The sequence below is a fragment of the Ceratotherium simum genome, chromosome 5 (assembly GCF_057802395.1).
Source record: "Ceratotherium simum simum isolate JZ-2026a chromosome 5, ASM5780239v1, whole genome shotgun sequence".
Lineage (NCBI taxonomy): Eukaryota > Metazoa > Chordata > Mammalia > Perissodactyla > Rhinocerotidae > Ceratotherium > Ceratotherium simum.
In genome coordinates, this window is record NC_141904.1 from 87,604,953 (window position 1) to 87,621,137 (window position 16,185).

At 36.8% G+C, this 16,185-nt stretch overlaps 1 protein-coding gene across 5 annotated transcripts in view; it reads left to right on the forward strand.

Annotated features, from left to right (window-relative positions):
- TMCC1 (transmembrane and coiled-coil domain family 1) overlaps positions 1–16,185 on the forward strand; it is a 258,047-nt gene that overhangs the window by 115,662 nt on the left and 126,200 nt on the right. Inside the window, exon 1 of one of the 5 annotated variants that reach the window (XM_014796771.2) lies at positions 13,271–14,287. The exons of the other annotated variants lie outside the window; for them this stretch is intronic. Within the exon in view, the coding sequence (XP_014652257.1) occupies positions 14,249–14,287 (39 nt within the window). The 5' untranslated portion in view covers positions 13,271–14,248. Of the gene's footprint in view, positions 1–13,270; positions 14,288–16,185 lie in introns of those variants that run through there. 5 annotated transcript variants of the gene reach the window in all.

A 16,185-nucleotide genomic window follows, 5' to 3' on the forward strand; every position in this document is an offset into this window, starting at 1 on the left:
TGTTCATAGTATTCTCATATAATCCTTTTTATTTCTGTGGCATCAGTTATAATGTCCCCACTTTCATTTCCGATTTTAGTTGAGTCTTCTCTTTTTTTTGTAGTTATCTAGCAAAAAGTTTATTAATTTTGTTGATCCTGTCAAAAAAACAATTCTTTGTTTCATGGATTTTTTTGTGTTGTTTTTCTATTCTCTATTTTACCCCTGCTCTTTATCTTAATAATCTTTATTATTTCCTTCCTTCTCCTAGTTTTGGATTTATTTTGTTCTTTCTCTGGTTTCGTGAGGTGTAAAGTTAAGTTGTTGATTTGAGATCTTCCTTCTTTATAGCATTTACTGCTATAATGTCCCCCATAGCATTGCTTTTGCTGTACTTCATAAGTCTTGATATGTTGTATTTTCATTTTCATTTGACCCATTGGTTGTTCATGTGTTATTTAATTTCCACATAATTTGGATTTTCTAATTTTCCTTGCTCTTCATTTCACTCCATTGTGGTCAGGAAAGATAACTTTGTATGATTTCAATCTTTTTGAATCTGTTAAGACTTATTTTGTAGCCTAACATATGGTCTGTCTTGGAAAATGTTCCATGTGCACTTGAGAAGAATGTATATTCTGCTGTTGTTGGGTAGGGTGTTCTGTATATGTCTGTTAGTTCCAGTTGATCTGTAGTGTTGTTGAAGTCATCTGTTTCCTTATTGATCTTCTATTTCATTGTTCTATCCATTTTTGAAAGTGGAGTATTGAAGTCTTCTATTATTATCATGTTGCTTTCTATTTTCCTTTCAATTCTGTCAAAGTTTGCATTATATATTTGGGAGCTCTGAGGTTTGGTGCATAAATACTTATAATTGTTATATATTTTGGTGAATTGGCCCATTTATCATTATATAATATCCCCCTTTGTCTCTTGTAACAGATTTTGATTTAAAGTCTGTTTTGTCTAGTATTAGTATAACCATTCCTACTCTCTTTTGGTTACCATTTATGTGGTATGTCTTTCTCCATCTTTTCACTTTCATCGTATGTATGTTCTTAGATCTAATGTGTGTCTCTTGTAGACAGCATATAGTTAGATGCTGTGTTTTTAATCCCTTCAGGTCTTTTGATTGAGGAGTTAAATCCATGTATGTTTTATAAAAAAGATTTTATGTTTTTAGAGCAGTTTCAGGTTTACAGCAAATTTGAGAGGAAGTTACAGAGTTCCCATATACTGCCTGCCCATACGAATGCATAGCCTCCCCTATTATCAATCTCTCCCCTGCTCAGAGTGGTACATTTATTACAATTGATGAACCTACATTGACACAGTATAATGACCCAAAGCCCGTTGTTTACATTAGGGTTCATTCTTGATGTTATATGTTCTATGGATTTGGACAAATGTATAATGACATATACCCACCATTGTAGTGTCATTCACAGTATTTTCATTGCCCTAAAAATCCTCTGTGCTTTGCCTATTCATCCTTCCCCAAACTCCTAACCTCTGGCAACCACTGATCCTTTTACTGTCTTCATAGTTTTACCTTTTCCAGAATGTCATATAGTTGGAATCGTACAGTTAGCAGCTGTTGATGCAGTTAACCAATAACCATTCTAGAGATAAGAGAGATAAAGTGAGTTTTACTTGAGCCAAGCTGAGGACTAGCCTGGGAAGGCAGTCTCCACAAAAGAAGAAAGTGTTCTGGAAAAGCATGGTTTCCAGTATAGTTTTATATCTTTTTAGAACAAAGACCATACGTCAAACGTGCCCAGGATACATAGTTATCAAAATTTCAAAGAGGTATTCAGGGCCGGCTCCGTGGCTTAGCGGTTAAGTGCGCGCGCTCTGATGCTGGCGGCCCGGGTTCGGATCCCGGGCGCGCCCCGAGGCACCACTTCTCCGTCCAATGCGAGGCCGAGTCCCACGTACAGCAACTAGAAGGATGTGAACCTATGACATACAACTATCTACTGGGGCTTTGGGGGGAAAAAAAATGAATAAATAAAATCTTTAAAAAAAAAAAAAAAAAACAAAGAGGTATTCAGTTGCAGATTAGCAGGTCAGTATAACCCTGATGTCCAGGAAAGGAAACTCATCTTCAGGAGTACTGATACTAACCTCATAGGAAAGGAGGTATGCATTCTTATCTTCAAAGAGTGCATTCTTTTACTTTGAGATAATGTTTAATGCATTCTTTACTTTAGTGGTTAAAGCAGATGTACAAAATATGTTTAACAGGCCGTAAGTAAGTCTTCTTTAGTTCAGGCCAAATCAGGTTTAAACCAGAATAGCTACCCCTTATACCTCAATATGTGAAAAATTCTTATCACAGCCTTTTTAGAATGGCTTCTTTTACCTAGTAATATACATTTAAGGTTCCTCCATGTGTCTTCATGGCTTGATAGAACATTTCTTTTTAGCTCTGAATAATATTCCATTGTTTAGATAGACCACATTTTATTTATCCATTCTCCTACTGAAGGACATCTTGGTTGCTTCCAAGTTTTGGCAATTATGAATAGAGCTGCTGTATATATCTATGTTCAGGTTTTTGTGTGGATCCATTTTGTTAATTGTTTTCTGTCTATCTTGTAGCTTTTTTGTCCCTCCTTTCCTTTCTCACTGCTTTCCTTTGTGTTTTGTTGATTTTTTTGTAGTGCTATCCTTTGATGTTGTTCTTATTTCCTTTAGTGTATATTTTGTAGATTCTTTCTTTGTGGTTACCATTGCAATTACATAAAATATCTTAAAGTTTTAGCATTCTTTTTAAATTAATAACTTAAATCACTTACAAAAACTCTACTGTTTCACAGCTTCATCCTCCCATTTATGTTATTGATGTCACCAGTTAGATCTTTTTATATTGTATACCCATTAACATAGATTTATAGGTTTTTTTAATGTTTTTGTCATTAAAATTCTCTATACCAAAATTACAATAGCACAGGTTACTATGTTTGCCCATGTATTTACCTTTCCCAGAGAACCTTATATTTTCATATCACTTTATGTTGCTGTTTCCTGTCCTTTCATTTCAACTTGAAGGACTTCGTCTAGCATTTCTTGTAGAACAGGTCTAGTTGTAATGAATTCCCTCAGCTTCTGTTTATCTGGGAAAATCTGAATTTTTCCATTTTTGAAGAACAGTTTTGCCAGATACAATATTCTTGATTCACAGTTTTCTTTCAGCACTTTGAATGTATCATCTCACTTCCTTCTGACCTGTTAAGTTTCTGCTGAGAAATCTGATGATCCTATGGCAGCTCCCTTGTATGTGATGAATTGCACTTCTATTGTGGCTTTCAAGATTCTTTGTCTTTGACTTTAGACAGCTTGATTATAATGTGTCTCAGTGTAGGGGTTTTTTTTTTTTTGGAGTTATCCTAGTTGGAGCCCTTTGAGCTTCTTTAATCTGTATATCGATTTTTCCCTCATTTGGGAAGTTATCAGCCATTTTTTCTTAAAATAAACTCTCTGCCACCTTTCTTCCTTCTACTTCTGGGATTCCCATAATGCATGTATTGGTCTCCTTGATAGCTTCTTTTAAGTCCCTTAGGCTCTATTTGCTTTTCTTTATTCTTTTTGCTCCTTGGACTATATGATTTCAAATGACCTGCCTTCAAGTTCATTGATTCTTTCTTCCACCTGTTCAGGTCTAATGTTGAACTCTTCTAATGAATTTTTCAGTTCAATTATTGTATTTTTCAGCTCCAGAATTTCTTCTTTTGTTCTTTTTTTATAGTTTCTGTCTCTTTGTTGATATTCTAATTTTGTTTATGCATTTTCCTGATTTCATTTAGTTATCTGTGTTCTCTTTTAGCTCATTCAGCATTTTTATGACGTTATTTTATTGAAGTATTATTTTTATTTTATCATTTATTTTTATTGAGGTATAATTGACATATTAGTTTCAGGTGTTAAACATAATGATTAATATTTGTATATATTGCAAAATGATCACCACAATAAGTCTAGTTAACATTCATCGCCATACATAGTTACAGAATTTTTTTTTCTTATGATGAGAGCTTTTAAGATCTACTCTTTAGCAACTTTCAGATATGCAATACAGTATTTATTATTAACTATAGTCACCATGCTGTTACATTATGTCCCCACGACTTATTTACTTTATAACTGGAAGATTGTACTTTTTGACTCCTTTCACCCGTTTTGCACACACCCTACCCCTGGCCTCTGGCAACCACCAATCTGTTCTCTATATCTGTGAGCTTGGTTTTGTTTTTGGTTATGGTTTTTAGATTCCACATATAAGTGAGATGATACAGTATTTGTTTTTCTCTAACTTATTTCGCTTAGCATAATGCCCTCAGGGTTCATTCATATTGTTATAAATGGCAAGATTTCATTCTTTGTTATGGCTGAATAATATTCTTATGTATATATACCACATCTTCTTTATCCGCTCATCTATTGGTAGACACTTAGATTGTTTCCATATCTTGACTCTTGTAAATAGTGCTACAGTGAACACTGGGGTGCATGTATCTTTTCAAGTTAGTGTTTTCGTTTTCTTTGGTTAAATACCTCAAAGTGTAATTGCTGGATCATATGGTAGTTCTATTTTTAATTTTTTGAGAAACCTCCATACTGTTTTCCATAGTGGTTGCACCAATTTACATTCCCACTGACAGTGCACAAGGATTCCTTTTTCTCTGCATCATCACCAACACTTGTTATGTCTTGTCTTTTTGATAATAGCCATTCTCACTAGTGTAAGATGATCTCTCATTGTGGTTCTGCTTTTCATTTCCCTGATGATTAGTGATGTTGAGCACCTTTTCGTGTACCTGTTGGCCATCTGTATGTCTTCTTGGGAAAAATGTCTATTTGGATCTTCTGCCCATTTTTTAAATCAGGTTGATTGTGGTTTTTTTGCTGTTGAGTTGTACGAGTTCTTTATATATTTTGGATATTAACCCCTTTTCAGATATATGATTTGCAGATATTTTCTCCCATGCCTTAGGTTGCCTTTTCATTTTTTTGATGATTTCTTTTGCTGTGCAGAAGCTTTTTAGTTTGATGTAGTCCCACTTGTTTATTTTTACTTTTGTTGCCTTTGCTTTTGGTGTCAAATCCAAAAAATCATTGCCAAGACCAATGTCAAGGAGCTTATTGCTTATGTTTCTTCTAGGAGTTTTGTAGTTTATATCTTATAGTCAAGTCTTTAATCTATTTTGAGTTAATTTTTGTTTATGGTGTAAGATAATGGTCCAGTTTTATTCTTTAGCATGTGGCTGTCCAGTTTTCCCAGTGCCATATATTGAAGAGACTGTTATGACAGGTATTATAAGTTCTTTGTCAGGCACCTCATAGATCTGCATTTCTTTAGGGTCTATTTCTGAAGTTTTGTTTTGTTCCTTTAATTGGGCCCTATATCCCTGTTTCTTTGTATGCTTTGTAATTTTTTGCTAGGATTTGGGCATTTGAAAAAACAAACATCTATCCCAGTCTTTGCATACTGGATTCATGCATGGGAATACCTTCGTCAGTAAGCCTGGCTGGAGGTTCTAGGACCTCTCTAGCGTTTTCTGATCTTAGCTCCCCCTGGCATTTGCCTACAGAACTGCAGCTGTAAGGTGCATCTTACCTCTGGTTTGCAGCATCTTCCAACTCTGGTTCCTATCCTATTAGTGGTCTGAGTCATGCAAGACAGAAACCAGTCCCTCAGCCCACAGACAAGCTAGAATGTTGGACATATAGTCTGTTTTGTTTATGTTCCCAAGAGAAGAGCCCTGGTGTGGGGGGGTTTCCTCCTGGTTGCTACACACTATGCTGTGCAGGGGAAGCAGCATGAATGGGTGCACCAGATGCCACAAATTTTTCCTACCCCCTTCACTGGAATCCTGTCTTGGGTTTATAATGGCCTGGGTGCTATAGCTTCTCAACTGTTCTCTAGAGTTTTTGCAGTGGTATTCTGGTCTGTATATTGTTGTTAACTCAATGTCTCTGTGGGGCAAGCAAGGCCTATATCTTGTTAGTCTGCCGTTTTGCTGACATCACTCTCCCTAGTGTCACTTTTTGAAATATAAATTCTGCCAGATAATGTTTCTCTTCATAACACATGTAGGTAAAAGGGAATCATAGATGTAATATTTTAGACTTGAGTAAGGCATTTGGTTTTGTCCTTTGTAGGGTTCATGTCTGTAAATAGAGAAAATAAAATCTAAAGCAGTGATATCTCAGTGTTAGAGGTTATGTAATCTTTTATATTGGAATAAAGAAATAAGATAATAGAACAGTTACGTATCAATCCTATCAGACAAGACCATGTTTTCTTTTAAGGTTTTCAGGGCATTCCACAAATGTTTATTAAATGTCTACTGGGTATAATGTACCACAGTCATATGTTGCTTAATGACGGGAATACATTCTGAGAAATGCATTGTTAGGCAATTTCATCATTGTGCAAACATCATAGAGTGTACTTGCACAAACCTAGATGGTACAGCCTATTACATACCCAGGCTATATGGTACTAATCTTATGGGATCACTGGCTTATATGTGGTCCGTCAGTGACTGAAATGTTGTTATGTGGCATGTGATGGTATGCAATTGGGATTCAGAGAGCATGAGATGTAATCCTTCAAGGTGCTCATTTTTAATTTGATGAAAGACAACCTTAATGCATAAGAAACTAACAGTACAGGACCTAAGTAGCAAATACAACAGTACAAGAACTATCACTGGTTAGTTATGCAGAAGCAGAAATGACAATGAACTGAAGTGGACAGGGCTGGCTTCTAAAGAAAATGAGTTTGGCTTGGACCTTGAGTGGGTAGGATCATATCTTAATATCTATCCTGGAGGAAAAAAAAAATCACACATCCAAAAGTAGGCATGTACAGGCAGTATTGTTTGTACTAACAGAAATGTATAAATAAACTAAATGGTCATCAAGAAAATGGCTAAATAAACTGCCTTGTCTATACTGTGGAATACTGTACAGCAATTAAATAGTGGAGAACCATGTGTACTGACATATTTTTTAAGTAAATTGTTGAATTTTTTAAAACATATATCTTAGTTCTTTTGGGCTGCTATAACAAAATATCACAGACTGAGAAGTTTATAAGCAACAGAATTTATTTATCACAGTTCTGGTGGCTTGAAGTCCAAGATCAGGGTGCCAACATGGTTGGGTGAGGGCTCTCTTTTGGATTGCAGACTTCTTGTTGTTGGAAGGGGCTAGGGAGCTCTGTGGAGTCTCTTATGAGAGCACTAATCCCGCCTGATGACTGTAGCACCTGCCAAAGGCCCCACCTCCTAATACCATCACATTGGGCTTTAGGATTTCAACATATGAATTTTGGGGGGAGACCCAAACATTCACGCTATAGCAAAGGAAGTTTCCATTAATATGTTATTATATGGTATTAGTTAAGTTACAAAACAAACCAAGGTAGCCTGCAGATGATAATACTGCATAGTTTTGTCAGTAAATAGTACATAAATTCATAGTAAAGGAAAGATAGACTGATAACAGTGGTTAAAACAATTAAGCATTCATAAATTACTTATATAATTAAAAATAAAGAAAAAGCCCAGATGAAAATGTTCATCAAAACACTAGTAGTGGTTACTTCTGTTTATTGATATTATAACAAATTTTCTTATTCTTTACATTTTACTGTATTTTCTGAATTTGTTTTTACAAGAAACATTTCATCAGATGTTAAATTATAAAGTCATTTATAAGTGGGAGATAAATTATTGACAAATAGTTAATAAAATTAATTTTTACAAAATGGAATAGAGGAACAAGTAGAATTTAATTAGGTGGAAAGATCAGGGCGTTTGTGGGTATGGGATTTGGTTGAGGGAGAGAGAAGGAAATCCAGAATGTCTTAGAAACTTTTCCAGTTTTATAGAGCCATCAAACACAGCCTTATATTTTTAAGCCATACATTCAATAAATATTTAAGGGCCTAGAAGGTACCAGAATACCACTATGAGCATATTAGAGTCCCTGCCCCTAAGAAACTTAGGTTTTGATGAGGAAGATGTAGACAAGGAAATTACGGCACAGTGTAGTAAGGAAGAATCAATTGGTAAGGTGGAGAAAGGGGTTGGTGAGGGTTGGTAGAGAAGGCTTTCCTGAAGGAACAGAAGTCTAAGCTGAGATTTGGAGTTAAGTTGAAAGTAATGTGAGATGTACGGCAAGGGAAAGCAGGGACCAGCACGTAAAACACCTTGTAAACTGTTTTAAGGACTTGATTTTATAGTGTTTATATGTTTGGTATGTATAATCTTGCTGGATGTTCTTTGCAACATAGTAAACAATAATCATGTTAGTTGTTTGGCACTTAGTAGGCACATAATAAACTCTCTCTCTCCTCCTCTGCCTTCTCTCCCTCTCCTTTATATGCATTCACTACAGGTGATGCATGGCAGGAGTTTTCTGGGGGAAATAAATGCAAACACTAAAACACTGCTGATGTATAAGGAGGCAACCTTAATTTAGCATATTTGAAAGAACCATGTCCAGTTCACCAAAATAAAAATGTTATTTAACATAGTTGGCTGCTCTTTAAATCAGCCATCACAATGAGTTAGTTACGGAATGGAATACAATGAGATATTCAATTTTTTGTGTGTGTGTGTGAGGAAGATCAGCCCCAAGCTAACATCCATGCCAATCCTCCTCTTTTTTGCTGAGGAAGACTGGCCCTGGGCTAACATCTGTGCCCATCTTCCTCCACTTTATGTGGGACGCCACCACAGCATGGCCTGACAAGCGGTGCCTCGGTGCACACCCAGGATCCGAACCTGGGCTGCCAGTGGCGGAGTGCGCGCACTTAACCACTATGCCACGGGGCCGGCCCCAAGATATTCAAATTTTTTGATCATCAACATCTTGTAACTTCTTACTACTTAATAAATTATACTACTTTCAGGGTTATTTATATTGACAGTGGCTTGGACTTTTGTAAATAACACAAGTTTTGTGTTTTGTAATAACAGGCTATCTTAACACAATAACACAAGTTAACTTAATAACTGTATAATACAAGTTATTAAGTTTGTGATAACACAAGTTGAATACTTGTGTTTTCTGATAACACAAGTTACTTAATCTGTACTTAGATAGATAAAATGTGGTATCTGTATTATTATCTGTTGTGGGATTCCCAAAAGAAATTCGTTTATGCAAGACAGAAATCTCATATCATTAAAGGGGCCTGAATTGCCACAGGGAATCCTGAAACTGGCAGCATTATTTACTGAAGTTTTTGAAAATAGATTTCTTCCCTCCTTGCTTTAAAGGCAGACAATAACTAAAAGAATCATAATTTCTGTAAAGAGAGAACCTATCGCATTATTATTTGTTAATGGTGAGCTTTTCCCATTTGGGCAGTTTATAGAAAAATAGTTAACAAATGTATACAATTTAGCAAGGAGGAATAACTGAATTTTGTTACAATCTGTGTTCCTATTGGACAAACAAAAAAAATACTCTGAACACTCCAAGCTTACAACACGTTGCCTTGTTAGCATGGAAAAACTAAATTTTACTCACCACTTGATTCACACCTCTTTGTCTTTAACTTGTGTTTTTTCCACTGCATGGAATGAAATAAACTTTAAAACGTTTCTTGTCCCACAGAAAGTTCATCACTCCCTCCTTTGTGCCACCACTGTCCCTGTTGTTATAGCACTTGCTATATTATATTATTGTTGCTATTATGGCACTTGCCACATTTATGACAGTTGTTTGTTTTCTATTTTCTTAGTAGATTGTGACCTCCTTAAGTAAAGGGAATGTTTCATTCCGTACTGTCTGGTGTCATAAATCCTTGTTTAGCATGAATGAAAGGGGGCTTTCTGAAATAATGTGGTGTTGCATAATGAAAGCCTGTTAAAGGTTAAAGGCTTACAGTTTTATTGGTTGACTGGTAGCTAGCACTACGCAGTTACCTCTACTGGGTTATCACAGGAAGCTGGTTAAAACCACAATGATGTTTGAACAATAAGATTTCATATAACTCGTTTATAAGACTGGACACCAAAGAGGTAAGGGAAGGAACTATAAGCATATTACTTCAGCTGTGGCAGGCTTTAGGGAAACTCACTCGTAACTTAAAGTGTAAAGGTTCAAGTTTTTAAAACGGAATAATTATTCAGTTTACAAAAAAGTTTACTACTTGAGTATCTTAACTAGTGTTCTTTTTTAGTGCATTTTAAATTATTAAAAATAGGAGAAAGCATGATGTAGTAGAAAAGGCAATATAATGAAATCTGGGTATTTTGGGTTCTAGTCCTGACTCTAATAACAACTCTCTGATTTGGGGCAAGTTTGAAAACCTCTTTGAACTTTAGTTTTCTTCTTTGTAAAAGTTGTTTATAGTACGAGATATTCAATAGTACAAAACTTTAATATCAGTTTACAAGTGTGTTTATAGAGAATTTTAAGAATAAAGCCGGTGCAAAGGGAGGGACAAGTGTTTGAATATAGAAACCAGCTAAATTGGGATGATTATTTAAATTTCATAAGTATTCATCCAAGGTATTTGTGATATATTTTTTTAAATGATAAAACAAATCAAAAAACAGTATAGTTCTAGTTTTATAAAACAAACGTGTATGTTTGTGCATGTGCAGGAAAACATACAGTAAGATAAGTATTAATGTTATCTCTAGTGTGGGGTTGCATATAATGGATAAAACGAGAATAAAATAATATTTTTCTTTTTTTTCTACAATGATAATTAAAACTAAAACAAACGTAAAAGACCATTTGTGGCTTTGAAAGTAGATTATTATTTGACATACAAGTAAAGAAAACATATGGGGAGCTGGGGCCAGAATGTCCAAGACACGCGTTTTTTCTGTTTCCCAGTTTTACTAAGAACTGTTATCTACGGTGGAAAGTAGAAGACAAGACCACTTAGTGATTGATGTTCAGCTCTTTAGTTGTGATGAGAACAAGAGTTCCTAATATGGAGTCTATGGACAAACTTTAAGGGAATATGTGGACCATTTGGAATTGTATCAAAAACACTGTGTATGTCTATTCATGCGTTTCATGTATGTCACTCCAGTGACTGAGTCCGCAGCTTTTAACAGATTCACAAAGAGTGCATGATCCAAAAAGGATTAAGAATGCCGTGGACAAGGGGCCGGCCCTGTGGCTTAGTGGTTAACTGCGCGCGTTCCGCCACTGGCGGCCCGGGTTCGGATCCTGGGCGCACACCGACGCACCGCTTCTCCGGCCATGCTGAGGCCGTGTCCCACATACAGCAACTAGAGGGATGTGCAACTATGACATACAACTATCTACTGGGGCTTTGGGGAGAAAAAAGGAGGAGGATTGGCAATAGATGTTAGCTCAGAGCCAGTCTTCCTCAGCAAAAAGAGGAGGATTAGCATGGATGTTAGCTCAGGGCTGATCTTCCTCACAAAAAAAAAAAAAGAAGAATGCCGTGGACAGTTCTTGTCTGCTTCTACATAGAGTATAAGATGATGTGGATTTTAGTCACAGACTACTGAAAATGACATTGTTTATTTGGGTCCTGGAGTAATGAGAGAATGATTGCAGAGGTGTTGATTTTTCTCTATGCATTTCTGTCTGTCTTGCTATTGTTTTGTAACCTTTGATCTTCGTCTACTATTTTCATCCAAAAAGCTGCCAGACTCCTCAAAATAGATCAAATTTAGAGATTCTAACCCTTTCCTTAACAGCTTAGTTTATTGAAGATCTTTTCATTTTTTTTGTCTTTTTATCAGTTGCAATCGTGAACTCAAATGATGTGCAAGATGTGCATCTTAAAACAGGTTTTGTTGCATTTAAACAATTAGAGTTTTATCTTTATTTTTATAGTAAAAAAAAATGAGTAAGTTCCTCCTAGAATAAAGACACTATCCTTTTAATGGGTAAGACTTTTTATGTATATCTGGAACCTTGAGGATTTATACCTGTTCAGTTCATGATTGAAATTTAATGTGTACCTGGATCTGTAGACTTTTAACATTTTTTTCTAATTCCTTTTTTGGGGGGTTGGGGGAGTGGTTAGAAAGAATATTTTAGCAATGATCTGGGATTCTAGTTGCTTATGTCAGAAACACTTCATGATTATGTTTAAAGACAGTATGTCTTTCTGTAAGGAATTTCACTATTTCCACACCAGCATTTTATTAATTCTTCCTGCATTCCCAGGAGAAGTTTGCTGAGTACTTGGTTTCATTCTGTGTAGGAAAAAAATGGAAGTACTGGTACTCTTTCTATTTAAAAAGAAAAAAACGCAGAACTCAGGATCTCTGTCAACCTACTTTCTATTTGGAATTAAATTTCAATCAGTTAGTTTAAGTATTAGGTTACACTGTATACTCTGAACCTAGATATATATGAAGGAGTTTTCACTTGCAATCATAGTTGTTGATCTAAAAGTTTTTTTAGCTTTGGAATTTCACAAAAAGTTTAGGTTTTTGGAATAAAAATTTTATGTCTAGGGTCCAGCCCTGGTGGCATAGTGGTTAAGTTTGGTGTGCTCTGCTTTGGCAGCCCGGGTTTGGTTCCCAGGCATGGACCTACACCACTCGTGGCCATGCTGGGGCGGTGACCCTCATACAAAATAGAGGAAGATTGGCAACAGATGTATGCTCAGGGCAAATCTTCCTCAGCAAAAAAAAAAAAGTATACATTTTGGTTAGAGTAATTTTTGGGATCTTTGTTTGAGTTTGATAACTGTACATCTTTTCTCCTCTTCCTAAGGCATTATGAAATATGTGTGTAGCATATTTTAGGTGAATTTTTTTAATTGTACATCATATTAGGTGATAATTGGAAACTGGTAGTGTGCGATATGGGCATAGTTGAGAATATTGTATAAAGATCTGTCTTTTCAAATTCATTTTTCACTTTTCTCGCCTGAAGAAAAAAATTAGTAACACTATATGGTTTACTCATAATGTTGAGGTTTTAGAGAGAAGATTCTTGCTTTACTTACCTGAAGAGTTGAGCTAGTAATACATATTTCACAGGGTTATTTGAGAAATCAGTGGGATAATAGATGTGAAATACCTAACAGCGACCACACACGGTAGGTTTGTTCCAACAAAGGCTGTCTGTAGCATAAGACGTAGTTATGTTTGCAGGGAATTGAGAGTCACTGGAGCAGGGGAAAATTAATATATGCCAACAGGTTCTGCCCTGGCCAGTTGTTAAATTCACTTAGAATTAATGAACAATTTGGAGAGGAGCATGTAGAGTGGAAAGTGTCATGAAAATGAAGCTTTATCCTTATATTGGTTGTCTGGAAGCAGAATCAAATAGATAGGAAGAGACCGGCAAATGATAGCAAAATATTTTTTATCTTTGTAACTGCCCTCACAATTGCCATTTTTCATACATCTTTACCTGCATTAATTCATTCTGAGCTCTTCCTTTTGTGTGTAGATTTTTAAAAATTACATTGTTCTAATGAGAGAGGGCAATCACCTCAGGAGGAAGTTTTAATTTGTTTAACTTCCTAACTTACTAAGTTGAAGTCACCCTCGGAGTATGCCTCTCTGCACCTGACATTCCTTCCCAAGGCAGGACGCCTCCGCCTCCCTGTGAATAAGAGGAAAGGCTTGCCCAATTAGTTAGACAAAGCCGGACAGCTGCCGAGCCCAGCTGGGAGGAGTTTCCTTCTCTGAGCAGGGCTGGTACAGTCAGGGGCTTTTTATTCAGGCTGTTTCACCCAGTGGATTACTTGAGGTGGAGGTTGAGAAGGGAGTGTTGTTCTTTGCAGGGGACCCCTCCACTGGGAGGGCTTTAGCGTGAGAGGAATTGTTGCAGTTGCCACTTCTCTACTTGAGGCAGATGCTTTCTAACCCCGGTGTGCCACTCCTCCTCCCACACAGACCAGAACATCAGGTCCGTCTCCCGGAGTCTCAGGTGGCACCACAGCGGCATCCTCAGCTAATGATTTGGTGGAAAGGGAAGGGGTGGTCCTTCTGTCTGGACCCCTCACGGCTGACTCACAGGAAGTACGAGCAGAGCTTGGCACTGGGCGAAGCAGCGCCAGGATCTGCCCCTCCCTGCCTAGGTCCGCCCGCCGTCTCCGACGTGGGCTTTGCAGTATCTCCCGATAGAACAATGAAGTGGTTCCAAGTTTGCTAAGACTCCCAGGGAAATTCTTTGGACTTCTATGACAGTCTTCAAAACGTTTTGCTACTGACTTTTCCAAGAAGCTGTGTTTTAAAAAACCCTTCCCTTCGTGGATTGCTTTGTCTGAAGATTACTCAGGGTGACCATGGTTCAGCGCTTTAGCCTCAGGAGGCAGCTATCCAAGGTGGGTAGCTTGGGTAGCTTTGTGTGTTTGTTTAGGGGAAACTCACTAGCTTCAGCATGGTTTCCTTTTTCTCTAGAACTGTTCTGTCAAGCTTGCCTTCCTCCAGTGCTAAGGAGGAGCTGGGGGAGGAAGCGCTGCCTTTTGTTCTTTCCTCTGACAGACACAAAGGTCTAAGGCTGACTGCACTGGCAACCTCAGATTTTGTTCCCCTAAAATGGAGCTGTTATCTTTGAATTTTGGAGAAAGTTGTAGTTTGCTTCTCAAATACAATTTCCAGAAGATGTGCATGAGAGAGAGAATAGTGGGTAAAAAGTGCATATTTAATTAGCAATTAATCTAGCAGCTTGTTGACCAAGATGAGAAAGCCTTATTGGTCTGTGGAATCAGTGCTTTCATACAAAATTTAGTATTAAACTGGGGAACACTACCATAAAATAGTTCAATAAGCGAGACTTGCCTGAAATGGTAAAATGAGTGGTTGTGTTAAGAAACTTGCGTACTTAATGAAGGAGTGTGTGAAAAGCAGTAATCAGAAGGCTCACAAATCAATTTTTCTGTTTGAAAAACAGGTTTCATGTGTGCAGCTTTGGGGGAAAAGTTGTTTTAATCTAAGAAAAGCAAACTTAAAAATAAATAAAAGAAGAAAAAGCAAAGCCTTCTTTGAAGAGGGACTGCTGATTTTGTGAATCAGCCCTTGCAGTGGCCAGCCTCCTCTTGACCCAGTCATTGAGCTCTCTTTTTACCTAGTGCAGAAACTAGTTTGGAAAGAGGTGTGTTGAGAGTTGAGCTTTATGTCAGAAACCATTTTGTTCTTTAAAAGCTCTTTTTTAAAAATGTAGCAGTTGGTAGCTAAATTGTGTCACAGTTCATTCCCTGCAGACAGAAGCTTAAACAAATAGTAGATCAGTAGGCATTCTTCACTTCGTTGGTAGTTAGAATTGTTAAATCCTGAAAAGTGTTTTTATCTTAAGGGAAAACCCTTAGTTCCTCACAGGTGACCTCAGTGTAGAATGTGTGCACTCAAAACTGAGCAAAGCTCCTGCCTGCATCCCCATGTCAAGTTTCATCTCTTTTCTTTGATCTCCAAGACTAACGGACTTTTTAGGAGTATTAAAATAAATTTCCTTTGCTTCCCTTTTCCCCATTTCAGGTGTGGGGGGTGGTGGCTAGGAAGCCCCCAAATTTCTCCTAAACAATAAAAGGAATCATTTTTGTTTGTCCAACAACCTCTAATTCATGTATCTTCAAATATGTAGTACATTTAAAAAGCAGAAGTTGTGTAGGTTGTCAGGGCAGTGACTTCTGCACAAGAGTGACTGAAATAGTTGATAGCCAGGTGATAATTTTCTAATTAGAAAATAACTACATTCTAGGTATTTTGCTACCAATATTTCTCTCTCAATTACTTTTTGAACTTTAACGGCACTTTTCACTCTATACTGTATGTATCACTGTGATTTATATACAAAAGACACTTTTAGGAGCACATCTTCTCTATAACATGAAGAAGTAAAAGGTACATTATATAAAAACACACAAAAAAATAACCTGTTAATTCCTTTTTCTAACACCCCTCTCCTCCATTTTAACGTGGTGTTTGGGTCCTATACTGGATGGTGAGGGCCAAATCTAAGGAAATTGTTTTCTATCAAGTGCCCTTAACATAATATATGTTCAGTAATGAATTGAAAAAATAATATTATTCATTGGCTCAGTCTGTATGGCACTGCAATATGAAGGAGAAACGGAATAGTTATGTCAGTAAGTTGTTTTTTCTTTTTTTTTAATTGCAGTGAATGCACTATGCCTCTAATTCTGTCTTTTCAGCTAAATGCATGTTACCTGAGAACAGAGTCTGGCACACGTTGAACACTAAACATGAAGTTGTTTTTTTGCAG